This window comes from Glandiceps talaboti, chromosome 1 (genome assembly GCF_964340395.1).
Source record: "Glandiceps talaboti chromosome 1, keGlaTala1.1, whole genome shotgun sequence".
NCBI lineage: Eukaryota > Metazoa > Hemichordata > Enteropneusta > Spengelidae > Glandiceps > Glandiceps talaboti.
In genome coordinates, this window is record NC_135549.1 from 11,722,574 (window position 1) to 11,749,960 (window position 27,387).

Sequence of the window (27,387 nt, forward strand, 5' to 3'; positions counted from 1 at the left end):
CAAACTAAAGAAGACAAAAAATTGTCACTGCAAGTCATTAGAGTGCATTGTGAAATTATTTCCAATTTATACCCATTTTGATTCCAACTTTTTACAATTTTTGAGTAATTTGACACAGGGAAAGATTTTGTTGAAAACTCAACAGACATTATGCACTCTGATATCACAACACATCTAGTTTTCTTAAAATGATGTACACAGACTTATAAAGAGAAAAATAATCTGTAATTTTGATTGTAATCATCAGAATGCTGAAAAGTTAGTTCCCAAGTTGTAATGTAGAATGCACTTTACAAAAAGTAAATGAAGAATAAATTACTACATTAACCTACAAGGTTTAACTAGGTCATTATGTAATTCAAATTATAGTAATTGACATGAATGTTCATGTATGAGATTTCTTTTATTATCATTACGTGCTTAAAGTGTCACTGGTTCCATTAACATCAAAGCCCTCCAGTACTAAAATGTTATATTCAACCATAATACTCCTGTAATATCAACAAATTGCGTCGCATAATGATTTATTTTTTATGCGAGTACAATTTACAGTGTCTCAACTACATTACAACAGTACTCATTTGATATTGTTCAATATCCTTGATTGATACCTGAATTTATTTTGTTGCATTTTTTAAGAACTCAGTTTTCCTCTATTGAAATTGCATATTTGTAGTGCCCATGCCTTGAAATGTCAAGAAGAGAAAATAATAGTCAGGTCTGAGGAACATGTAAATTATAATGATGACTTGTCAAAATTATGAGTGATACAGGTAGTTTAAAATATTTATTTACACACACAGTAAGTATTAACAATGTCTTGTACTAAGTTGTAGGTTATATGATCATTAACACTTTTTTTTCAAAATTTATGGTGGTATTTCATCGTAAAATAAACTTAAAATCACATATATTCAGGAAAATATATTTTGTCAATAAAATATGAAAGCTCATCGCCTCTTAAAATGTCTCTTGGTTGAGGGGCGTACTATTTGTGACATCAAAGCCATGTTCCATTTATTTTAGGTTTTCCATTTGTAGTTCGTACTCTGTACTCTCTTAGTCTTTCTGATGAATAGTTGGAGGAATGTGACAAACTAGCAGTTCTTGGTCTTGGAACTGAATCCATGCAAACATAGCACATAAAAGCTTCCAGAAATGCGCTTCGGTACTTTGAACTGAAAATTTTGTAAATAATTGGATTAACAGCAGCATTTACAAACAGCAACATGTGAGTCACTGAGCCTAGAACTTGATATCCATAAAATGTTAGTGGTATGACTTCATACATCATTAACACATCGAATAAAATTTTCAACTGGTATGGACATACACACAAAAAGAAAACAACTGTTGTTACAATCAGCACCGTGATAACTTGCCGTTTTTCTTTTCTAGCACTTGACTCTAGATCCTTGGTGGTTGTACTTGCAGCTCTTATACACATTTGTCTCACTATAAGTATGTACAGTATACTAACTGTAAACATGCTGATTAAAAATGGTCCCATTTGTAGGATTAATGTCGCTAACGCCATAGCACGTGAGAACACCACACAAAACACAGCTATTGGAGTGGCAAAAATGGCTGCCAAAAACCAAATAAGAAGAATGACTTTCACAGCTTGTCTCCTCTTACTAAGTTTCTTTGCTTTCATTGGATGACACACAGCAATATACCTGTCTATTGCAACCAATGCAATCGTAAATGTTGATGCATATATGGGCACAGCAGATACAAGGTTGACAAAAATACATAATACATTTTGGTTCTTTGCCTGATGGAGAGGATTTATGATAACCATAATGGTAAGTGTTGTCTTGGCAATCAGAACAGTCATGTCAGCTACGCAAAGATTTGTAAGGTAGAAGTTAGTGACAGTTCTCATTCGTTTCACTCGGGCAATAACAAACATAAAAGACAAATTTGCAATTATCCCAAATGCTGCAATACCAATTTCAACACGGTAGACTACATCTTGCAACGTGCTGTCATACATAGGTCCAGGAAATGGAAATGTGAGGGTGCCATTCACCGACTGGTTGTCCACTCCGTAATCATCAGATGTTACATCCAGGAAGGGATAATCCATAGTTACTTGTCCTTCATCCTGTCATCGATCTCACTGTGGATCACAGTAATACTTCATTGAACCTACATCATTATGTGCAAAAAAGAGAGAAATATGTAAAATATTATGAAACGTATGTATGTTGTTACGTTTGGAGAATACATGATACCAGGAGTAATTATAACTGTATGCTAGAAATATAACATCAAAGTTCATGTATCTCTGTAAAATACTGGAGTAAGTACAAGTATATATTATATATACATGCAGACTCAAATATAGTGCAGAATATCTTCAGGAAAATGTTAACCTGATTTTATTGTAAATTAGGAGTGAAATTCCTCTATAAATGAAATTGTACAGTGTGAAGGAGAGAGTTAAAATTGCTGGATTGTAGAATGTATTGGCTCTGTACATGTCTGTCTGTCTGTCTGTCTGTCTGTCTGTCTGTCTGTATTTTCTGAATCAACAGAATATGTTTTACACATAGATGATAATTCACATTGTTTGAGCCTGAACAATCAGTCAGAATATTTCACAAGCAGTTAGTGAAATTCCATTGCTGTAACTCCCAGATTTCTGTATAATGTGATGTACTTGTATTTGAACTTTGTACAATAACCATTCATCAACAATACTGTGTTAGGGTTAATGTAACACAATTAAAAATGTTTAGATGAAAGTCTAGTATGCTATTTTCAAATTGCTAGATCTGTAATAATAATGGTAAAGCTAATCTGTACATGTAGTGTTCAACTTGGAAACAAGTTGAATCTAAGCATGGAGAATGATGGAATTGTATACACCGTATTGGGTGAATCTTAATTAGTGTCAAGCAAACATTATTATTTTCATGATAATTTACAATGATATGTTCGAAAAATATAAATTGCAATTTATTCCCAATGTATCTTAAAATTCATGAAATTCTTTCCCAAGAGTGCCATGTACAAGATACACGTCAAGTATTGAATGACAATGCAGATAACAACAGATCGATGAGATTGAAGGGAATTGGTACAATGTTTGTAAGAAGCATTTCCTACCTAAATTAGGTCAAGATTGTTCAGAAGATCGAAAAATTATCTAAAAAATGTGCTTTTAAGCATGTGGATATGTGATGCTTAAACACATAAATTATATGTAATAAGTCAATATAATCAATGGTTGTCAAGATATGCAAGAGATAACTTTCATTTATGATCAATCTTAATTTCACACCAATTTGTATGTTTTCTGCACTGCTTGATGTTGTGCAGTTGCAGGAATGGGAAACATCCAGAGGAAAACTCACTTCAAACTTCATACATGAACAAATTTATGTTAGTATATCAATATTAATGATAGAAATTGACTATCAATTTCCCAGAAGATCACTAAACAATATTGTTTCATTCACATAAGGTTTCACAAGGACATATTGTTACCAATGGCTGTTGTATAGCTGGAATTTTAGAACAAGACCACATTATCAATAGTCTAGAGTAAACTGTATATGTACATGTATTCCATATTGAATGTTGTGTTTTCAACTTTTGGATTATGTACTTTTTGTGAAATGTACATTTTTGTACATGTACAATATATGTGACTTATCCACAAACTTATATACAAGAAGTGTTTAAGTATAAATCTCACACAAGAAAGTGATGAAAATGAATAAATCGATTCAAGTACATGTGACTTGCATACCCCTATATCCTAGGCCTGTTAACACATCCTTTCACAGTTCTTATATTATTCTAGACATGTGTTGGCAATAAACGATACTTCCGATCTGCTGATTACATGTACCAGAGGTATAATTCACTAGTCTCTTTAGATTTCCTAGTCTTCAATACAATTAATATTAACAATGGGTTTTTATAACACTAGTACATGAGGGTTGTCGTGTAGTTGCTATGTACAGTCTGTAATTGGATCTTTCACATTACATTGTAGTTCTCATTGCAGACTCTTACATGAAAATTAAGGACAAGACCTATGCGATATATATGTACAGAACAGAATTGCACAGTAGCATTTTATCCTTATCACTGATGTAGCTGAGTACATGTATTTGATTTACCCTATTGTGGAAGAAGCCCATGTTACCCAGTACGTCATAGATAATTGCATGTAAATGATACAATTTTAGGTGTCAGATCTGTTTTAGATCTCCTAAATGTGATAACTGGATCGATTATAGGTACATGTATTGTCAGGACAAATAATGTATAAATGTTAACTTTTAAAAAAGAAAAGTTTGAACAAATGTATTATAAATTAATGTATATGCATATATGGTTGAATTAGATTTAACAAAAGTGTCTATAAATAGTTTACAAATGGTGTTTTTGGTAGGGGTTTTCCAATTCCTCCCATAGTTGTAACTCTATGTACCTGTGTTGATACATAAAACTGTGTACATTCCAAGAAGAATGAACTGGTTAAATTAGTAGATAATTAAACTCTATGTACCTGTGTTGACACATTTGTAAAACTGTGTACATTCCAAGAAGAATGAACTGGTTAAATTAGTAGATAAAGTGTTTGATAGGAAATATGAGGAATATGTGGTTCAAAGTTAAAAGACTGCATGATGTATAGCACCATCCCAGAGTCAGTTTCTCAAGAAAATGGAATACATGATCATTGTCACTACATTGTACTTGAAAGCTAAATTAATACGTGTCAAGAGGTGATTGCAATCAGTCAAGGGACAAACATGGAAAATTGCTTAAGGCTTTCATTTGAAATGGGAAGCATTCAAACTTGTTACTTTTCAGTCAGTTTCATAAGAAAATACATGATCATTGTCACTACATTGTACTTGAAAGCTAAATTAATATGTGTCAAGAGGTGATTGCAATCAATCAAGTGACAAACATGGAAAAATGGCCCAAGGCTTTCATTTGAAATGGGAAGCATTCAAAGTTGTTGCTTTTCAGTCTGTTTCACAAGAAAATACATGATCATTGCCACTACATTGTACTTGAAAACTAAATTAATACGTGTCAAGAGGTGATTGCAATCAATCAAGTGAAAAATATGGAAAATGGCTTAAGGCTTTCATTTGAAATGGGAAGCATTCAAAGTTGTTGCTTTTCAGATGAGTTATCTTAAATTTTGAGTTTGAGATCATAATTGACAACCTATCCTTGCTGAAATTTACAGCAACCTCTATTCTACATAGTATATGGATGTCCGACAGTCATGACTAAACCTTTGATGTTCATGTTGCAAGAAAAGACCACCTGTTGATGTACACATTAGTGTATTTTTAATTTAAAATGTACAATATCCAGGAACACGGTACAACAAGCTCTGTTCTACAGAAGTACATTTATGACAGGGTAGTTTCATGATATCATGACAGGGTCTGTCCTACAGAGGTACATGTATGTCAGAGTTTGATATCTTAACATTCCTGGTAAGTCTTAGATACACTGTCTACAACTATGTGGTCCCAGAGCATGGTATTTAAGAGATGAAACAATATACTTTTGTCAATGGCAACATGTTCCCAATATAAGTATGTACAAAATGACTAACCTGTGCTTTTTAGAATTTGTTCATGGGCAGTATATCCTACATGTGATAACCAGTGCGACACAGATATTAATACCTATACCATCAAGGTGATTAAGGAATTTGTATATATAGATATCCAGGAGAATGAAGATAGTATACAATGTACATGTATGTGAAATGATACAGTGTGAGTATATGAATTAGTATGACAGATAAAGAAATATGTATTTTATATTCTGGTACAAAGTACAGGTGTGTCCCTTGAGTCTACCTGTACCAGCTAATCAATCATTTATTCCTGTTTGAATAGTATGAAAGGTGGCCAAGACAATTTCATTATATTGAAAACATTTTAATTAATAGAACTTTCATGCAGTCTAGTATTGTTCTCTATTGTAAATACAATTTTGACTTTCTTTCCTTAATTGACATGGCATTCAAAGGTTCACCTGTGCCGTATAGTGGTGATATGTTGTGTTATGCAATACATGATAGTAGTTATTCAACATCAATGAATCAATTCATTAATTCTAGTAGGGTAATTACAATTACTTGTACCAAAGACAGTAAATAATTGTACATGTATCTACATGGCATTTACTCATAAAGTAGAATGTCCATTGAAATATATATGATTGTGTTATATACATGTACGTGTAGCACTCAGTTTATCAATCATGTTTTGAATTCATGAAGAATACTTGTGATCATATGATATTTAAATCTATCTATGTACATATGTATGTATGTATGTATGTATGTATGTATGTATGTATTAACCTATTAGCTTTTCAACCTAAGGATCTAAATGTGAATTCATAGGGACCCTGCCTATGGGTCACCAACTTGGGAATATATTAATTATACTTATATATTCTCAAGACTTTCTGGAGTCGCATCACAGTGTTTCATGCTGTTGTGATCATCAGATGACTGTACATTGACTATATTTACATTATCTTTACCCTATGTATATATATAGCCCTCAGTTTATCAATCATGTTTTGAATTCATGAAGAATACTTGTGATCATATGATATTTAAATCTATGTACGTACGTACGTACATGCGTACAAACGTATATATATATATATATATATATATATATATATATATATATATATATATATATATATATATATATATATATATATATATATATATATATATATATATATATATATAACTCGGTGAGTATCAATCTGCTAAGACAGTGCTCTATACCGCAATATATATATATATATTAAACGTATATATATATTAAGGTAAAGATATAGTAAATGTACAGTCGTCTGATGATCGCAACAGCAAGAAATACTGTGTAATGACACCAGAAAGTTTTGAGTATATATATAATATATTATATAGATAGATAGATAGATAGATAGATATATAGTAAATAGTAATAACCTGTAGTATCATAGTGTCACTGTGTGTACAATGATATCTTATCACCAGTAAGTGTCCGTTAAACAAACTTTTCTCTATGAAAAACTACTTGTCACTAACTTTTAGTGCAATTTTGAGGAATGCTCTAAATTGGTAATTAGGATAGAAGTGTGCCGCCATGTTGGTCAACTTGACATTCTCATTCAACCTTGTCATATATATACTGGTTAGCAATCTGATAAAAATCTGTTGTGGTGAATATGGCTTGAGTTCTTTATTTACCTCTGTTTCATTCATTTCATTCAAATTTAATAAATAGTATAGTAGTGTGTACACAAATATTTTATCTCATGTAAGTGTCACAACTTTTTGCTCTAAAAACTGTTTGTCATTAAATTTACAGTTTGTTTCCTGTGAAAAAATCTTGCAAAACAAGTAGAGTGTGAAGAGAGTATATTCAATAGGATTGTTGTACATTGCTTCAGTTATTAATAGAGGAATAAACCTTGGTAAGTGTTTGACATTTGAGTCTGAAATGTGACACTTAATGAAATTGTTCAGTTCCTAAGGCTGAAATCAAGTATACAATTTTTTCCGCTGTAGAGTCCAAGTATCGCAACATTAAGTAATATGTGTACATGTATGTATTAAATGATGCAAAAATTGAATGCATGTGACAAACCAGGAAATGAAACCTTTTCAGTAAAAGACAGGATACAATTTACCACTGACTGATTGGTGTACTTGGTATTTTGTCAATTTTTCCAGGACTTTACTTTACTGTGTAATCTTTCATAATAAAAGCTATAAATGGGAAAGATTTAAAACTATACCGTTATAGAGTAATGCACAGTGTTTCCAGAATAGCATGATTACACATACATCCTTCATTTCATGCAATAATTCGAACTGTGATCTTTGAAATCACTAAGTGTTTCCTGTTAAATTTGAAGGTCTATCAGACAAAGATAATAAAACCGAAAGTGTAGAACTGCAGTCAACTATGTAATAACAAGAGTTAGGAAATTAAACATGTTAGCATTAGTGACAGGAGAATATTGAGATATTATTTATTGGCTGAAATAATCTACCTTTGCTTAGAAACTAGCTTCGATAATTCAGTTTGTGTGTGTGTCATAATATGATTTAATATATGACTGCAGAAATTTATTCATGCACATTTAATTGTTTTTAAGATATCTTGGTTGTAATATCTCTATCATTATAAAATGAGTCTTCTTAAAGCTAATCAATCAGAATAAATGATACAGTATTTTTACCACTTATATAAATTTGTTTCAAAATATTTATGGAAAAATATAATATTGTTATTAGTTATTACTTACATCTAGAGTGATGTTATAGTTCTGGATGGAATGTCTGTGGTTAAAGTAGGGCTGTTAACACATTGTAATCACGTTTTGGTTTTGATATGATAAATTTTACATCTTTGCACACATAAAAACAGTAGAGGTGTTGTAATTCTCCAAGGGTGCTACATGTACATGTGACATTAGCACACTGATAGCCTTGTAACCCTCTTGGTGATTACACTTCTCGATTTTCAATATTTTTCATTCCACCTAGTACCTCACAGCAGTATTGGCAACAAGATTCTCTGCAAGCTATAATGTCTACTCTGATGTGATGGATGATGATTACTAGTAAAGGTAGCATGTAAACATGTACCTTATGGCTCTTTACTTTGTGTCATGAAAACCGATACAAATTGTTACATTTATATCATAGTTGATCAACTCTTTGCCACCTTTCATCATTAAAGTGACATGACCCCCGACATAGAACATGACATGTTAGCTTGACTGTTCAAAGATTGCAAGCAGGGAAGACCATTACATGCCTACATATAATACTCTCCAAGGATGAATAAGAAATAAGAACATCTGTTTGTCCATGTATGACCTATATATTGTACTATTTTAGATACTTGTACAATTTCATGTTTATGAGCTGCACAGATTATCCTTTTAAGCCCATGTTTTGTTTATTGTTGGTGTGATTATACAGAGTAATTGCTTTGAAATTGAAGACTGTTGGTTTCTAGTAGAGATTCCTTTTGTTGTGTCTGTTACTATGTTGGAATGTTTGGGTGAGACAAGGTGATGAACTTCTGACTTCTTGGCCTGTCGGTTTATTTATATCATCAATCATTTGGCGTCACCCAGTGCAATAAGTGGTATAACTATTCATGAATGCCTATATCAACTGTATTTTATATGTATGCGGAAACAGAAGACCTATAAGTATAGCCAACAGATTCATACATGTAAAGCCAAAAAAAGGAGAAAGAATTCTTTCTGGTCAGCGTGCACATCACTTAATGAATACTCCACATACATGTACACACTTGCTCTAAAGTCTAGAACTATAAATAAAAAGAACTGTTACAGTAACTGCCATAAATAGTAGATTGAGTGACTTGTTTGTTGAGAATTTTAAAAAATGCACCATCGCACCATTTTAGACAAACTGTCCTGACCAGAAACAATTCTTTCTTTTTTTTGGCCAAATTGTAAGGTGAACTGGATTCAACTATTCCAGCATGCCCATGATCTAATATTATATAGTAACAGTTGTGAACAAAAATGATACTATACACTTCTTGATTTTCTATGTACTATGCAACTAAACATTCAAATCCTAGACAGTGAAATGAAATATTCTTATCAAAAGTAATCCTTCTCTGACTAGTATCAGAGAGGTGATCAGTGCAATGAATCTCGGACAGTTGTCTGAGAATGAATTGACACTGACTGTGTCAGCAAACAACCTATAGGATTAAGGAATTAGATGCAGAAGTAGCCAAGCAGACAGCTCTTTGTTTAACATACATGGTATATAATAAGCATTCCGGGCTACCAACTGAAGTATAGAGAACAGAGGGGTTATAATTAACCATTTGACCATGAAGAATGTTTACAAGAGAAGCCTTCAAGGGAATAATTGTTTACAATTTCATCAAGATCTCTTGATAGTTATGTTGATAAAAACTAGAGAAAGTACCGGTAGGTGTTTTCTGTGCCAAATCACTACCCAGACTCTGTGATCTACATCAGAGGAGAATTAACCACAAATAGAAGTCAGTCAAGCAATGTTGGAGTGAAAGCTGCTTATAGTGCATACCAATGAAACTTTTCTGACTTGGAATTACAAGTGCATGAAAAGTTAAGCTTGATTAGACTCAAGAAAGTCATTCTACTTGTAAAATAACTACAATGTGGCTGCAAATCCTGTCACTATTTCTATTAGAAACTATTTTTTTTACATGTATTAGATCTCAGAACAATTAAGATGGATTTCTGTTCTGAAATTGACTGACATGACATTGTATAAAAGGTTACACTAGTGAGTAATGCAAATTAGTTTCACTTTTAAATTGGTACTATATGGGCACTTTTGTGGAATCTCATATAACCATTTACATTTCATGGTTTGTGATTTTATGTACATCTCAACACATCTCACAATGAAGATCTTTGCTGACCACCTATGCTATGACGTCAATAACAGTGTTTAGAGAAGAGAGACCAACAAGTCTATTGTACAAATGATGTTGATGACCTAGTCACATCGGAGATTTGTCAAAGATGGGGGCAGGACCCATAGCTGTGTGTGTTATGTTTGTATATAAATCATGATGACAGTGTATTGGCAAATAGGCCTTGACAAATTGGTCTCTAGCTCAAGCTGAAAACATTGTACATGTACTTGGTATTCTGGTCACAATTCACTTAGCTGTTATCATAGGGGATTTCATTGTGTCTGTAATCACCTGCCAATATCCATATCCAGAGGCCGTTTGGAAGTATGGTCAGATTATAGGATAAGAGGATACTTTCACTCATTTTCCATCATTCTGATAAACTTAATTTACATTCTCCATATGGGATATGCTCTGTTTAAAATGTTTCATTCAGATAGACTTAATTTAAATTGTCCTTGTGGGATAAAGTCACTACGGAATTTTAAACACTACGGAATTTTAAAATTTTAAAATTTTTAACTATTTCTCGATCAACTGCAGTGATTTGAAAGTTTGGTAGCAGTTCAACTGACTGTGTTATTGAATTTCTTGCTACAAATTCAATAAAAGTCATCTTAATAATAGGCCTACGACTATTGGAAGTACAGCTTGATATTGTAAGTTTGAAGAAAAAAATGAAAATTGCATATGAGAAAGAGAGAGAGAGAGAGAGAGAGAGAGAGAGAGAGAGAGAGAGAGAGAGAGAGAGAGAGAGAGAGAGAGAGAGAGAGAGAGAGAGAGAGAGAGAGAGAGAGAGAGAGAGAGAGAGAGAGAGAGAGAGAGAGAGAGAGAGAGAGAGAGAGAGAGAGAGAGAGAGAGAGAGAGAGAGAGAGATATGCAAGGTTACATGTACAATACTACAATGTACCTTCATCAGGGCAATGACTTGCTACAATAAGAAGATATCCTATGTCAGATGGTTGTGCATTACACAGTTTGGCAACTAATTTACAACTTTTGTTGTATACCATCATGCATGGATACAATTGGCCCACATGTGTACAACTGCAGTTACCAGCCATCATCACAGTGTTGTAGTCATGCATGGGGTTTAATCCAGTTTACAATTAGTTATCCATCAAATATATAGTCATGCTTGGTTTACAACTAGTTAGTACTTTCATACCCTATCAATCATATCACATTGTGGTCATGCATGGTTTGGCCCAGGTTACAACTATATAGTTGCCCCATCATGTGATCATACATGGTTGCCTGCCTAGCTGGTCTACAGCTACATGTGTAGTTAAACTGCCCCATTCTTATTGTATGATGTGTGGCTTGGCTTTACACCTACATGTAGTTTCATTGAAGGAAATGACATTGGAACAGAATGAATTCCTATTTTCATGATTATTGAGTTTCTTAGAACTTATTCCTCTGCAGATCTCCTCTGGTAAGTTGTTGACAGTTTCTAGTCACTTCGGGTTAAACACCCAGCAGGCATGAAATTGTTATTAATCTGAAATGATGACCTGATTTGACTCCAACTGATTAAATTTGTATGTCCAATTAGTTAGTCAGTCAGACATGTACAATCATAGGGTGATGTCAGCACACACCAGTGTGGAATTTGATTTAAAACATTAAACATGGAGTATTTAACTGACATGTGTGTGTAGTAACTTTGCAACATTCCAATGGATATTTACTACTTCAGGTTCATTCTTTAATTTGACATATAAGACTAAGAAAATCTACAGTTAGTACCGAATGTACAAATGTAGCTTTATATGTACATGTACGTAGGTGGGTGGATGTTGTGAACTGTCTTTATAAGAGATACTGGAGTTAGGAAATGACAAGAAAGGATGGCAGTCCAAGGTCAAAGTTGAATACATAACTATCTTATTTCTTCCTTCAAACTTTAAAGTTATGACCTTAAGTGACATTATAAAGGTAATTTGTGGTCATATCATGTACTGAAATATAGACATTAAAATGAAAATGAAAAACATATGGACTTTGTTGATTTACTGGACCATCTCATGACAAAAAAGTTCTTGTATTCCACAGCAAAGATTTGAATAAATGATAATTTCAAATATGCACTAGCAGTTTAACCACAGGTACTTGAATCAATCTGTATGATTTAAAAAAAAATGTATAGTACTATATGTTACAAAAAAGTTTTAAACCAAATCCTTACGTTGCCTGAAATTTGTAGGTTACTTCTTGGAATTTAGCTTAAAATTGCTGCACACCAGAATACAAACAGGTAAACTATCAGTAACACTTGAAAGAATTAATTTTGAGATGCTTAATATGACCAGAAATTTTTTAAATTTTTGACTCAAACTTCTTGAAACAATGACTACACATGTACAGTTGAATAAAGATGAATGGAAAAATGTATGTGAGGATACATTCCACCTGCTCTAACATGGATAGGTCATTGCATTCAGGAAATATAATATTTTTATCTTCCGCTGACATAATATGATATGGCCTATCTCTTGAATATTGCCATTTTTTCCAATACACAAATCATCCTATTGAATGAAATAATAAAATTGCCATTTTTCATGATGTTGTGTATTTGGACATTTTAATGTGACAGAAACATACATCCTGAGGAAGCCAAGCAGCTGTAGCTTGTTCATTGATACAGAACAGATGATAAGATTATATCAAGAATTGAATAGCATTTGATAACAAACTTACAAATATTATCACTGTATAATTCCAATCAAATGTACACAAAGATTATGCATTTACATAATTTTCTTATGCTTGTCATCCTTTAGTCTAGTTCGATATCATTTAGATTTACACATCCACTTCACCTCCACCAGAGGCCACGTTGGATCCAGACTATGTCATCCATTAGTTGAGTAATTAGTGTTAGTTACCTTTCAGTTAGAAAGATTGTCTGAGATTGTAAAGAGGATATATACATATCATGTACAGTTTAGGATATGTACATCTTGAACATGTAATATTATATGTTGGAGAACAATGCATTTGTCTACCGGTACATGGAAGCAATAGAAAACACTGTATGATACAGTGACTGAGCAGTCTAATAGAGTTACAAAAAATGTAGATTATTTCTTGAAACCATGTAGATTTTATATATCTGCAATTATGTTAAATGGAATGGCAGGATCCAAGATACGTATATCATGTTACAGAAAATAAAAAATGATAAGCATGCTACTCCATGGGTCACATGGTTTCTACATCTAACAACTTGTCATTCACAAAGATCTTCTACTAAAATTCATTTAACATAAATTTTTTACATGTACGGAACAAAAGCATGACCATGAAAAAGCTCCTTTTTGGTCAATCAGATATGAAACATGGTAAACTTGTAAGAAGATGGCTTGATCAATCAGTGCATTAGTGTGGAGCCTGATGAAGAAAGAGTTTATCATTTAATGATTAAGATCTCCAGTAGATGTATTGTTGTCAGAATGATCTACCCTATCTCTTTGAGTACATGTCATAAATGTATGCATGTGCCATATTGTAAATGAAGTTCAGCCTATTCACAAGTGATAGTGTGACTATTTGCCAAAATTGAAGTAATGTTCAGACAGTGCTTTGTATATCACCATGGTTATACCTACATTGTACAATAGCTATGATATATACATTGTTGATGATGCAAATTAAATAAAAAATGTTAGACTCATTGAAGTGTCATGTGCATGCAGGACACTTATCTACAGGAGAAATACACATATATGCATGATATGCGTTTCTAAAATTTACTAAGTTTGGTGATTGTTTAAAAGCAATAATTGGTTGATAATACATTGTACTATCTTCTAGTTTTTTAAACAATTGGTAAAATAGAATGAAATTAGATTCTATATACATTTGTGCATTTTGTACAATTAGGTAAAAAGTAAATATACATACGTTCTAATAGCATTCCAAAACCTATACTGTGGAGGAATGCACAAAAATATACATGCACTAGTAAATGGTAGCAGAATTCTCTCTTTTCTGATACCATAGAATAACATATTAGAAAAACACATGATCAAGCATGGTCAGGCATACATGTACATACACTGTATATATCCTTCACTGCATGATAGCATTCAAGTAATATTATATACATTTCTAAAGCACTATAATTAGGAAACCTATGATATTCACACACTGAAACAAATTTGGAAATTTTCCAAGATGCATCTTATCATATTTCCAATATTCAATTAACGTGAGGACATTTTCATATACAGTACACAACCAAAGATATTTTTGAGTTGACTACTAAATTACATTTCAGTATATGTATGTAATTATGATATCATTCAATTTATCAATGAAGCAATTGAGATGCGGTATATGTTACAAAGTCTCTCACCACAGAAATGTTGATACATGGTTGAGATGGTGTACATACATGTACGTTACAGTCTCCCACCCAAGAAATGTCAATGCATAATTGTTGTTCGTATTATCTACATGATATAATATACATCTGTATGTAATAGAAATATGATTGTATAGAATATGATCCTAGCCTGAATATAATGATATTCGATAACAGAAATATAATATAAACATTAGAATATGAATAACATAATTGTTAATATTGGTTTTCAATGTAGTAGGACACATTATGATCAATTCATATGACTACAGGCACATGTCCATGTGTTATGAAAAATATATAACAGTTACGGCATCATTAGTGAACTATCAAAAGAATTGAAGTTGAATAGTGGTGAACTTACATCGGCATCCAACTTACTCTCTGTCTTGATATGAAATGAAATGCATCAGTGAGTACGAACTAACAAGGAGTGGAGTGCACCACCCACATTATAATATTACCATGCTACCCATTAGTATTGGGTTGAATGACTCACATAATGTAATGTAGCAAAATATAAAAAGTAAACTTTCCATAACAGGAAAAGAGAAATGAAATACGTAAATAACAATCTACTCTGCGCAGATGTACTTTTAATCATGTGATTGACTGCTTGTGATCATTGACTACAAAATGTAGGTCCTTGAATTTATACTAGAGAAAAATAATTTGCATTTTTGGTGGCAGGAAATGAATGGTATAAATAGAAAGTTGACAATGATTTCCTGCAATACATGACATTGTACTACATGTTTGTATACTACAATTGATATTGGTCTTTTAAAATAAATAACAAAATTTTGTTTTAAGCCATTTAGGAAAATTTGTTAAAAATCTAAAATCCTAAAACCTGCTCGTTTTCATCTAAGCTATCAAATAAATAAAGGATATCTTGATCATTGGGTAGATATTACTAATTAGTTTTGTAAGTTTTGACACAAGAAATCTTCAAGAAACAATATGACAACTTCACGAGAACGTTGTTATGTCAGACAGTCAACAGTGCATTTGTTTGAAGTGAATGTTGCATGTGATTGATCATTTCAGCCTTAATTTGATTTCTTCACTATAAACCTTTTTAAATGGTGTTGATGATGGTAAATTGAATGTTCATATAAAGTGTCTACTTTGTAGCCAACTCTTGCTTTCACTAAAGTTCTTAAATGGTTTTGATGATTGCCAATACAGACGTGACATATTAAAAGTCTCCTTTATAGTCCTTTATAGTCTTCACACTTCATCCTTACTTCTTCAAGTATGTCATCAATATCCTACTGTACATTTGGAACATATTAACTATAGTAGTTTGGCCTTCAAAAGTGTCATTTAACTTTCTCATAAGTACTTGTAGAACAGTGTTATTCATACTAATTTTGTTTTGAATGCTGTCATCATCATTTCCCTAATTATACACAACATGTACAACATCATCATTCATCTGAACAGTTTAGGTTCCAATTTTGCCAGCGCTTGGAGGCTCCAAGTCTATCACATAATTATGACAATTGCACCATTATCACTTCAAAGTACGTCAAGCACATAATTATGACATTAATGACTTGCATGGTGTCATCAAATTGTCACAATCAAAACATACAATTTAATTTGGTTTGACAAGGATTCCATGAAAGGGAATATAATGCAACTATTAAGTACTAGAATTTCACACCATATTAGTCTAAAGTGGTACAATGTACTCATGTATGTGGTTACGATTTTAACGCTGATAAACTTAACAGACAGAAAATTTGGAGATGTATTGCATCTTCATATATTGAATGTGTTATGGCAAGTTATTGAATGTTAAAGAATGTATGAGTGAATTATTTACAGGTAAGTTATACTTAGTGAAATGACCTGAATCTTGTACGCTATGCTTTATTCAAAAAACACATCTTGTCCTGTACATGTAGTTCAGAGAGTTCATTTTTTATACTTCCAATGTGTTTATAAAAAAACGTGACGAGCATATTCATGTCAGTTTGTGAGGCAGGTATAATTGTTCCCTTCATCATTGTTTTTAGACATTATCAACAACCTTTACTTTCTGTATAAAGATCTTATTTGAAAACAGTTTGGGATGTTAACATAATGGAAAACCTAATTTCTGAATTCAAAGTAAATAAAATGGAGAAATATGACACATAAAACTCTACTTCCTAAATACTGTCACTATTTTGTGATACATTGTAAATGATAAACGTCTAAATATAATTGTTGCATATTGTTACATTTGTCTTGAATCATAAATATTATCAATATAACCTACATTTACATACTTTAGTAGAGCACTGGAAATATGACAAATGAAAAAAAAAATTAATTGAAATTATACAGATGTATATTTGAAATTAAAAAAAATAAAATTAAGCAACTTCTATAGAGATGTGTGCCTTTGGCAGTTATATATTCTAGACATTAAAGGAAATTGATTATCCAAAGGAAATAAATCATTTCACCGTAATGGATTTGATATCTACATGTAGTCCTGTGACAATAGATTTATCCCACATTATAATAGTTTACAGCTGGTGTATATATATGTACATGGGTTTCATGTCTAAAACAGAAGTGACTGACTTCAGCAGTAATGTCACTCGAGTGACATTAGGGTAAGGAACCCTATTTCCCCCCCCCCCACCACACACACACACACACATTGATCAGTATTCCGTTACAATAATTATATAGTGTATTTCATATGGTAGATACTGGTATGAATGAACTGACAGGCTTCAGTAGCAATATCACTCAGTGATGTATGTTACAATATTTAGTGTGGATTTCATACCTACTTGTACGGTACATTGTATGAATGAACTGACAGACTTCATGAAGTAATATCACTCAGTAGGTTACCACATTCTAATGCTCAGTATTTTACCATTTCCAGCAAGTGTTAGACTGACTATTGTACACATGACAGCCATACATAATGTATGTGTAAGCATCCATGTCCAACATAGGTCTCTGTCATACCATACATATACATAATCATATACACATACATATACATATACATAATACATAATATACATGTTCTGTATGACTGTAAGCATCCATGTCCAACAGAGGTCTCTGTCATACCATACATATACGAGTACATATGTACATGTGGATGTGGATATTGCCCAAAATAGCTTTCTGTGACAAGTGGTTATTATAATCATAATGGCTACAGATGACCTTGATTTCTTTCTGAGATATTAGACTAACACCTCTCACTTCCTCTGCTCATCATTGTCTTTACAAAGGCCTGTGACTTCAATAAAATGAAATACAAAGTGCTGTGGTCAAACTTTTTCAATTAGAGAATTGACCAAGTTAAGTGTATATAGGCTTACGGACTGGTGTAATGAGGTGCCAACATGAAACCAATACAGGAATGTTGGAAGATATTTTCATAATCAAATTAATGATACAGAATCCAATGATATATTGTACTGTGTATTGTTTGTTTGTACTGTGTATTGTTTGTTTTCATACTGTCCATTCAGCTCAGAGTACTTATTTAGATATTATATGTGTGAATCAGAGAAATTCAAAATTCTTACCTGTGTAACTCCTCAACAACACATTAACTACATGTGCATGTAAGCTTAGTGTGCTAAGTTGCAGTCTGTATAAAGAACTTACCAAGATATCAGTGGATGCAACAGCTGTCACATGATCATTTTTTGATTTACATATCTATATTATATGTTCAAGATAATTTTATTAACTTGTATCTCCAGGTTATCAGTAGTAAATTTCTACTGTATCTATATTTGTCTATTAAAATGGCAATCAGTGTGTGCCAAGAATATCCCAAGAACTTTAGTATGATATAATGTTAAGAGTCTCCAGAGAATTGGCCTATCCTGTAGCCTATAGATCATCCAAGCAAAATGATAGTTTTCTTTTTATTTCCAGTGGTGTGGTCATCAATTTCATGAAACTGACTTTTCATTTCCTACATTCAGCTGTTTCCATGGCGTCACTACATAGACTGATAGCGCCAACAGGCCCATTTTAAACATGCACTTGTCTGATTGATACAAATTCTTGATTGACCATAAAAGTTTGATGGTTAACATTACTGCCCACTATAGCTTCCTGTCTGTAGATATTTTTAGTGAGATAAGGTGATAATTACTGAATTTCACACAGATTTGTACATCTTCTTAATTACAATATTAAATTACATGAAACTGACAATCTGGTGAAACGTGATCATGATAAATTATGATAGAAACACTTTGATAAATTTGCAGTGATGTCGTGTGATTTTCTAAATGCTAAATGTCAATATTTATCTAGGAGAAAGATGCGCTAAGTAGATAAAAACACAGTATTCCAACCCATTTTAGATTAATCCAAATACATGATTTGTATCGCCTAACTTTCATTTTGTGAATACAGATGAGGACAGAAGAAGAGGTGACCTTTATTGAAACTTCTGGCTGAATCACAAGTGACTGAAAGTAATATTGAGTATTTATATCCCTTACAGTACTATGAAAAGATCAGAAAAGTACATGTAGTTGTATTATGACACTTTTCTAGACATTTTCCCTTGTCAGGTACAGAATAAATAAATGCAATCATAGAAACCTGATTGAATTGAAATTGTACATTGAAAAATATTGATAAGTCTAGCTATATCTATGGCTGAATGTCTTGAAACCTATGGACATTCATTCACTTGTTCGTTCATTTGTTTGTTTGTTTGTTTGTTTGTTCGTTCGTTCGTTCATTCGTTTGTTCATTTGTTTGTTCATTCATTCATTCATTCATATAATTTCTTCCTATGTGGAGAACTATCCTTCTTAAAACCTAAGGCCATCAGCTGATGTTTTATTTGTTTGGTCAGTAAGCCCACCACAATCAATTGTACATTGATAATACAGTTTGTAAATTCATGGTTAAAACAGCAGGTACATCTTTATTTGTTTGGTCAGCTTTGATGCACAAATTGTTTACTAAATAACATTGAAGGTCAAACAATAGGTACACATAATGATGGATTATCTGGCTGCTGTTGAACTTTAATGATTTCTCTAAAACCTAATTACCGGTACCTGTACAAGAGATAAAACTTTCCATGGTCAAAACAAGGAAATTGGTTGCCCTCCTTCAAATAAGGGAAATTAAATTTTGCAGTTCTTTGAAATTTATCCATTCTGGAGGATATTATTTAGGCAACCATGCATGTTAATTCCTTCAGGGAATCTGTTTCATGAAGCATGAACTTTCAATTAATGTATGATTTCCTGGAATGAAAATAATCATATCATATATTATCATATTCTATGATACATGTATTATAAACCATGTCAGATCATTGGTCCTTGGGTATGACTAAGACCACAATTTTCAGTCTAATAAATGGAAGGGCATAGAACTGTAATCAATAAGACACTTTTAATCTCTAGTCCTATCAAAGTCATTCAGAAAGACAACAGAGCTCTCCAAATAACCAACTGTAATCAAATCACACTGTAAAAATCCTTGAAAACATGTACAGGAATAATGGATAGTCAATACTGATAAAAGTAATTAGTGACCTACTTCATTTAATTGATCTATAAACTTTTGTTACTGATATAAATAGGTTACATTGGCCAAATGTGGCCTTGTAACCACATTTACAATTACATGAAGTTACATGTACATGAACCATTCACTGTTGACCATCATCATATTTCTTACCTGCCAGGTGATTCACCCATAATGAAAGACAAGTTGTTCAGGATCAGTCACTCTGATGCCTAATTCTTTTTGTAATTAGTGAGATTATAGTCTAACACATCAGTGAACATTGCAACAGTACATAACTATGTAGTTAATAAAATTGGAATTTTGTTTGAAATTTTTCTGGCATACATGCAAGTGCAAGATGTGATAACATCGATATTGCAAGGTAGATGTACATCAAAGATGTTCACAAGTGAATTTTCTTAGTCTGTTCATAAGTTTGAGTATTTCCAGTAATACTTACATTTCTTGTATTCAAAGAATGAATTACATGTCATCCATTTATGTTACTTTATGAATATTATTATTAATTCATTAATTGGCCTAAATATAATTTTAACATTTCAATTTGTTCATTCATTTGAAACAGATAATGCACTCTTATGAAATAAAAGTTTTAATTTTCATTAATAGTTTTTTTCTTAAAGTGACTGAACTGTCTCCATAATGATATATTTATGTGTACATATTAGGTTGCTGTGTTTACATTAAAGCTTCAGGGTGTCATCCTGCACATTTTCCTTTACATAAAACACTCAAAGTTTTGATATAAGGGATTAAAAATACTTGAAGCCCCAACTGGAGACAATATTTGTTTATGATTATTAATGTTTGGAACAAGTCAGTAACCACTGGTAGAGATGCCGTCATAAGAGTGATAGCTGGATAGGTACCTGGGGATCAATAGCTAGGGTAAAGGTACCAAATGGTACAAGTTTGGCATCTACCCTCCATACAACAAACACTCTGCCTTAGGAGGTGAGGTTATACAACAAATCTGTGATGTCTCCCAGTCATGTATTATATGATATATATCTTTGAACTTCAGAAGTGTCAGAAGTATGGCATGTGTGTAGTTTACATGTAGAGTATAGTAACTGTTGTAACTATTTTAGCATTCCAGAGCAAGTGTGAGCGAAAAAATAAGCAATCAAAGGAAGTCATGCTTAGATGCATTGTGTATATGTGTTAGATTGGCTTTGATAAGGACAAATGGGCGTTTATATGTGTTGAGGCTGTAAGATGACTAAGCAGTATAGAAATTCAATACTTTGTGTTTAAATAAGAGTGCATTTTATAGTGATCTTACATTCTGTTTGCATGGCAATTCTATTGTTGATTAAAGGAACTGTATCAGTTTCATCAACATTGATCAGTTCTTATTGATTGATTGATTGATTGATTAATTGATTGATTGTTGTACTGAGTATATTCTTAGCTGAATGTTGGTTCAATAATGTGCCTCAAACTGATCTTAAGTACATTTATCAGAACCTTGAGGTGATGAAGTTGAGCATTTTAAAGGTTGAAACAATATATCAAACTTCAAAGTTGGTCAATAAAGTACATATCGCTTTAAGCATCAAATGACTTGTTAAATACATCATGGATTCTTCAAACCTTCATGAATGGGTTCTTTTTCAGGTATCACAAATAGTCAACCCTTTATGAGGTGTGTTGATTCCAAAAATATCCAGTTTGGAATATCAGTTTTCAAGAGACAAAAACATGTTCAGCAGTAAAAATGTAACTTTAGAGTGTATTTTATCATGATATGACTAAGATCATGTTTTTACGCAGCACTATGCATGACTTTTATTACAGTTTTAATACCATTCATCTGATTGTATCATGGCATAACTCATAACCGTCACTCATGAAGTAAGAACCTCTTTGGAAAATTGTAGTTCAAGATGAGGAAGATCTATTAAAGTACACTGAAAACATACATGTACTGAATATTGACTACCACAGCAGATGGTTTCAGCTTTATATATTTTAGGAGCTATGGATATTTTCATACCATGCCATTACTCATCCACCATATGCTGGCAATAAAAATTCAGATCCTGTTATGATAGGAATATTATTTGAGAGATAACACAGAATGTACACATGTCTGCATGATTGTAATCTCACTAAGACTGGGACCAAAATCTACTAGTATTTCAAGACGCTTAATAATATGTTTCCTTCGTACTTGTTTACCAGGAGAGGTTTGCCACCAAGCTTAGATCTGACTTAGGGTTAGAGCAACTATATAATTTGTTCAGAAAGTCACAACTGACACTTTTGGTGCAGTAACTATAAATTTCACAGAAGTTTTAATAGTGCACTCATCTAGTAAAGTGCTATTTGTGGCATCAAATCTCAAGAACTTGGGGTCAGATATGATTCAACACCATGTTAGCACCGCGACTATATACTCCATCATACATCATGTTGATGAATATTTGTAGATCAAACTTTGAGAATATTTTAAGAACAGAAAAGTAGGAGATTCAATTACACTACATGTGATATAGATCAACAAACTGTCAGTTTATTCACTTGTGTAAAGATGTTGGAATGTAACTCAGAGATTTACCAAGCTCAAAAAGCTCTCAACACCAGGAAAAGTATCTGGGCTATGGAAACGAGGAGTCTTGGCGCAGCAAAATAGTAGTACATTTGCTAAATCTTCAAAGTTTCAAAACACACCATAGTCACAATGTCATATAAATGGGAAATCTGAGAGGGTGGTCAGAGTTTTTGTAGTAAACTTTCAGTTGTACCCGGTACTCTTTGTTGTGATATCAAGAGGGAGTCAGGGTTATATTAAAGTAAACAGAAATGCAAATATTATATACATCATGTATCAATTCATAGATTAAAGGTAGGAGATGCATGAGATCAATCTAAAGATAATTTCTTTTTGTTATTCTGAGATTTCACGTTTTATTAACATTCACACCTAAAGTGATTATATCCCAGTTGACCAGTACTTGCAAAACCTTTGTATTTGACAAATCATGCATGGTGTTATCTACAATTACATCCTACTACAGCTACTATCAATTCCATACAAGGGCCCCTGGGGTAGTGACTCACACAGACTGATCACTCCCCTGGCAATTATTGCTTACTGAAGAACTTTCTTGGTGCAGCTCACTTAGAACTTTCCTAAAGACTTCAGAGTAAAGACAAAACAACACACAAAAAACAAACAAATAAAATCATTTCCTTCTTGTAACATACACCTGTACTGATTTGGAGAATTATGATGTAAAAATAAAGGAGAGATGTCAATTATACAATGTAATGTCAATTGTAATTAAAATGTATTTGATTATACTCAAGGCAAATTGAGCATAATTATTCATTACACATAGTTACGCATATATTAAGTCAAGGACATAAGGATCTTGATGGTCTGTGGAAACAGAAGTCTAAACTGTCTAGCAAGTCTACTAGCATGATTGAGTAGCTATGTACCAGTACAATTTCCATCTACTACATCTTGGACAGTACATGACACTACACACTTACTCAATCAAGCCTCTCCAGACAGGCTAGACAAGGCTGTTATGGAGAGTGGACCAAAAACACATACATGTACAAGAAAATGAGAGTGCCAAACGTTATTGTACTAGTGGTTAAGGAACATAGAGAAACGTGTGTCATTGTGGCTTAACTGGTTTGATGATGTTATTTTGAACTGCATACTCCTATATTTTATCATCGTCGTCATCGTCATCGTCATTGTCGTTGTCGTCGTCGTCGCCATTTTCATCATAATCATCATCACTACCACCATCATCATCACCATCACCACCACCATCATCATCACTATTACACTCACAAAATAAGGTATGATGTCATGCATGTTCTCAACAGAAAGACAAAATGAAAGTCATTGCAATCTGTTTGTTATTGTAGACAAAAATGTGAGCAATTCTGTTGCCCTTGAGCAGATGTGAAGTTTGGAAAGCTATCATCTGGTCAAGGAATTTTAAGTACATGTGGGACAGTAAGGGCATATATGTTAATAGTGGGTTAAACTTTAATTGTCCGTAGAAGCAGGACAAAAGTTTTGTCCTGATGAAGTAGAACTGATTTTAGCAATTAACAAATTATGACTAATTGAAGTATTAAGCTAAAGTAATTGTAAATGCATCAATTAAGTTATAAATGTGCATATACCAGAATATAAATAGGGTTGTTTTCAGTATCAATGTCAAACATCATTGTAAACTTATTCTCACAATGTATCAGAAATCATAGAAAGTCAATTCTGTAAAGTGCAAGATATCTAAAAGGCAATTGTGTAAACTTTGATGTACAACAATTAAGTTGTCTAAGTAAAAGGCAATTCTGTAAATGTATAGCTAAGTCATCGAAATGGCAATTCTGTGAATGATAGAAGTCATCCAAAAGACAATTCTGTAAATATACAGAACTTGCCTAGAAGGACTGTAAATTCCCAAAAATCGTCTAAAAGGCAAATTTTTTAAGTGTACAGAAGTCATCGAAATGGCAATTCTCTGAATGTATAGAAGGTGTCTAAAAGGCAATTCTGTAAATGTACAGAAGTTGTCTAAAACTTAAGGCAATTTTTTAAGTGTACAGTAGTCATTTAAAACTTAAAAGGCAATTCTGTGAATGTATAGAAGTTGCCTAAAAAGACAATGTACAGGTACAAAAATCATCTAACAGTTTATTACTGTTGGTAATGATTATGCAACACATACAAAAGATGACTTTATACAATGTACTTCTAGCAAACACATTTGTTTCAGTGGATGAATATGAAGAAGTACCTTAGAAATATTTCATATGTGTTGGTATTTAGTTTGTATGTACTAGTCTTTTTTACAACGCACAAAACAGTGTCTGAGTGATTAATTTCATTTAAACTATAATTGCACGTAAGAATGCACATATACTTAGAAATATAAAGTTTTTACTTAACTTGCTATTGGGATTACATTTTCAATACCAATTGAATACACTGATGTTTGAGTTATTTGTTTGTTTAACTAGTAACTATACACACACTGCATTGACAACTGATTTACAAATTTAAGCTAGCCTATGACGTTATCAAACTCTAACACCATATGGAAACCCTAACACCATATGGGAACACTAAAACTCGATTTGTTGGATGTCATTAAAACTATTCAATATCAGGAAATCTGTCACTTAGTTATTCTCTGAATTATAGACTTTATCAAGCAGTGATGGAAAATAAAAAGCAAATTACTGAAATACTGACATTGAATTAATAGACTCAATCAGTTCTGTGTTTATCACTTTCTACAATGGAACAGTTCTTCCATTTCTATTTGTATTTGATTGCTGACTATATATAAAGTGACTTGCATTAAAGAAGAGTCATAAATTAATTTGCCATTCCACAGTATGAAGACAAATGAGGTATTTCATTCCACGTTGGGTAAAAGTGGTTCGTTGCTACATGTATGTTGTGAAATGTATCTAAAGTAATGCTCATATTTGAATAATTTTGTTGTCAAGTACCTATAAATGTAGTCATTAAAAAGGTTAATACTGGTAGTGAAAGTTAATGTGTTACAAATGTATAAGAGAGATTGGGAGTGGCAGAGAAGATAGCAGACAGAACAAGACAGGGAAGGAAAATATATTCACAAATATGTATAGGATAGGAGACACTGGTTGTCAGTAGAAGAATTGCACATGACTAGTCGACTGCGATGGCTGCATATGTCATTTGTTACATCAGAAATAGCCCAGAGACTTCGCTATGTGGTTTGAAAGTGTTATTCAGTAGAACAATCTGTAAAGCCAGTATGACAAGTTAGGTATACTATAGCCTAGTATCTGGGCATTACAAACTAGGGTGGCAAGTCAGACAGCCAAGTCTCTAGGCATTACAAGTCAGTATGTCAAGTCAGACAGCCTAGTATCTATGCTATACAAGCCAGTATGTCAAGTCAGATAGCCAAGTCTCTACGCTATAGATACATGTCAGATAGCCAAGAAGTTCTTTGGCATTACAAGCCAGTATGTAAAGTCAGGTAACCAAGTCTCTAGACCACATGTCTATACAAGCCACATGTCAAGTTGAAGTCCCTTATGCATATCAGAAAGTACCCCAGAAAGTACCATGCTGTAATTGTCTTTGTAGTTTTGTATATGGTTTGGAGGTACTAATGACATGTATTTCTATCCAAGACCTCCTAGTTCACTTTGTACTTATTTCCAGCACTTGGGTTATACGATTTATGATGAAATTCTGTTAATTCACACAACTGAAATAGGTATGGCACATAGTGCACAGACAACTGCAAACAACTTTGTATGTGCCCGCATCCAGATGCATGGTACACATGTATGTGTAAACATGTAATCACCATTACACTATTTGAATGAGACTGCAAGTACAACATATATTTTGATGACAAGAACATTGGATAGCTGATCAGTATTTAACTTGACAAAGTTGGTAATAAATGTCACAATTTTATAGCTGCTGATGAATTGGATACATTTCTCACACACACATAATTTACATTGGCAAGCCTTAGGGACTAAATTGAAAAGAGAAAAGCTTTACGTCTTACCTTATGTAAATGTCTACAATTTGATGAAAGTCTTACAGCTTCACTGTGTATTTGTCAGTGGTGACGTTTTTGGTTGGTTTGATTGATTATGTAAAGTGCAGTTGTTGAAGCCAACACAGCAATGGTCAGTGTTTGCTGAAGGCTGACTGAGCTTCACCACACAATAAACCCTGATAAAAACCAACAGCCTTGGGTTCTTGTAGGCTTGTCTTGCATAATCTGGGCAATTTCAGTTTATTCTTAGCTCAGTGTTCAGCGTTAATAGACAATTTCATTGATGTGGTTATCATTCACATTGCTGCCACAAAGTTACACCAGTGACTAAACTGGTCATTATCTTTAAAATGCCCCAGGATATAAGTATGCTGATCATGTGTTTTTTTCTTTTATGACAAAATGATGTGTGCACTATGATGTATGTTCAGACTTTGAA

At 32.8% G+C, this 27,387-nt stretch overlaps 2 protein-coding genes across 2 annotated transcripts in view; one reads left to right on the top strand and one right to left on the bottom strand.

The window, feature by feature from the left end:
- Positions 1-27,387, top strand: part of LOC144433094 (ER degradation-enhancing alpha-mannosidase-like protein 1) — a 387,086-nt gene that overhangs the window by 15,849 nt on the left and 343,850 nt on the right. The window lies entirely within an intron of this gene.
- The window catches only part of LOC144442294 (galanin receptor type 1-like), a 35,461-nt gene continuing 8,796 nt past the window's right edge, over positions 723-27,387 (bottom strand). Inside the window, exon 2 of the mRNA XM_078131606.1 lies at positions 723-2,154. Within this exon, the coding sequence (XP_077987732.1) occupies positions 1,001-2,092 (1,092 nt within the window). The 5' untranslated portion in view covers positions 2,093-2,154 and the 3' untranslated portion in view covers positions 723-1,000. The remainder of the gene's footprint in view (positions 2,155-27,387) is intronic.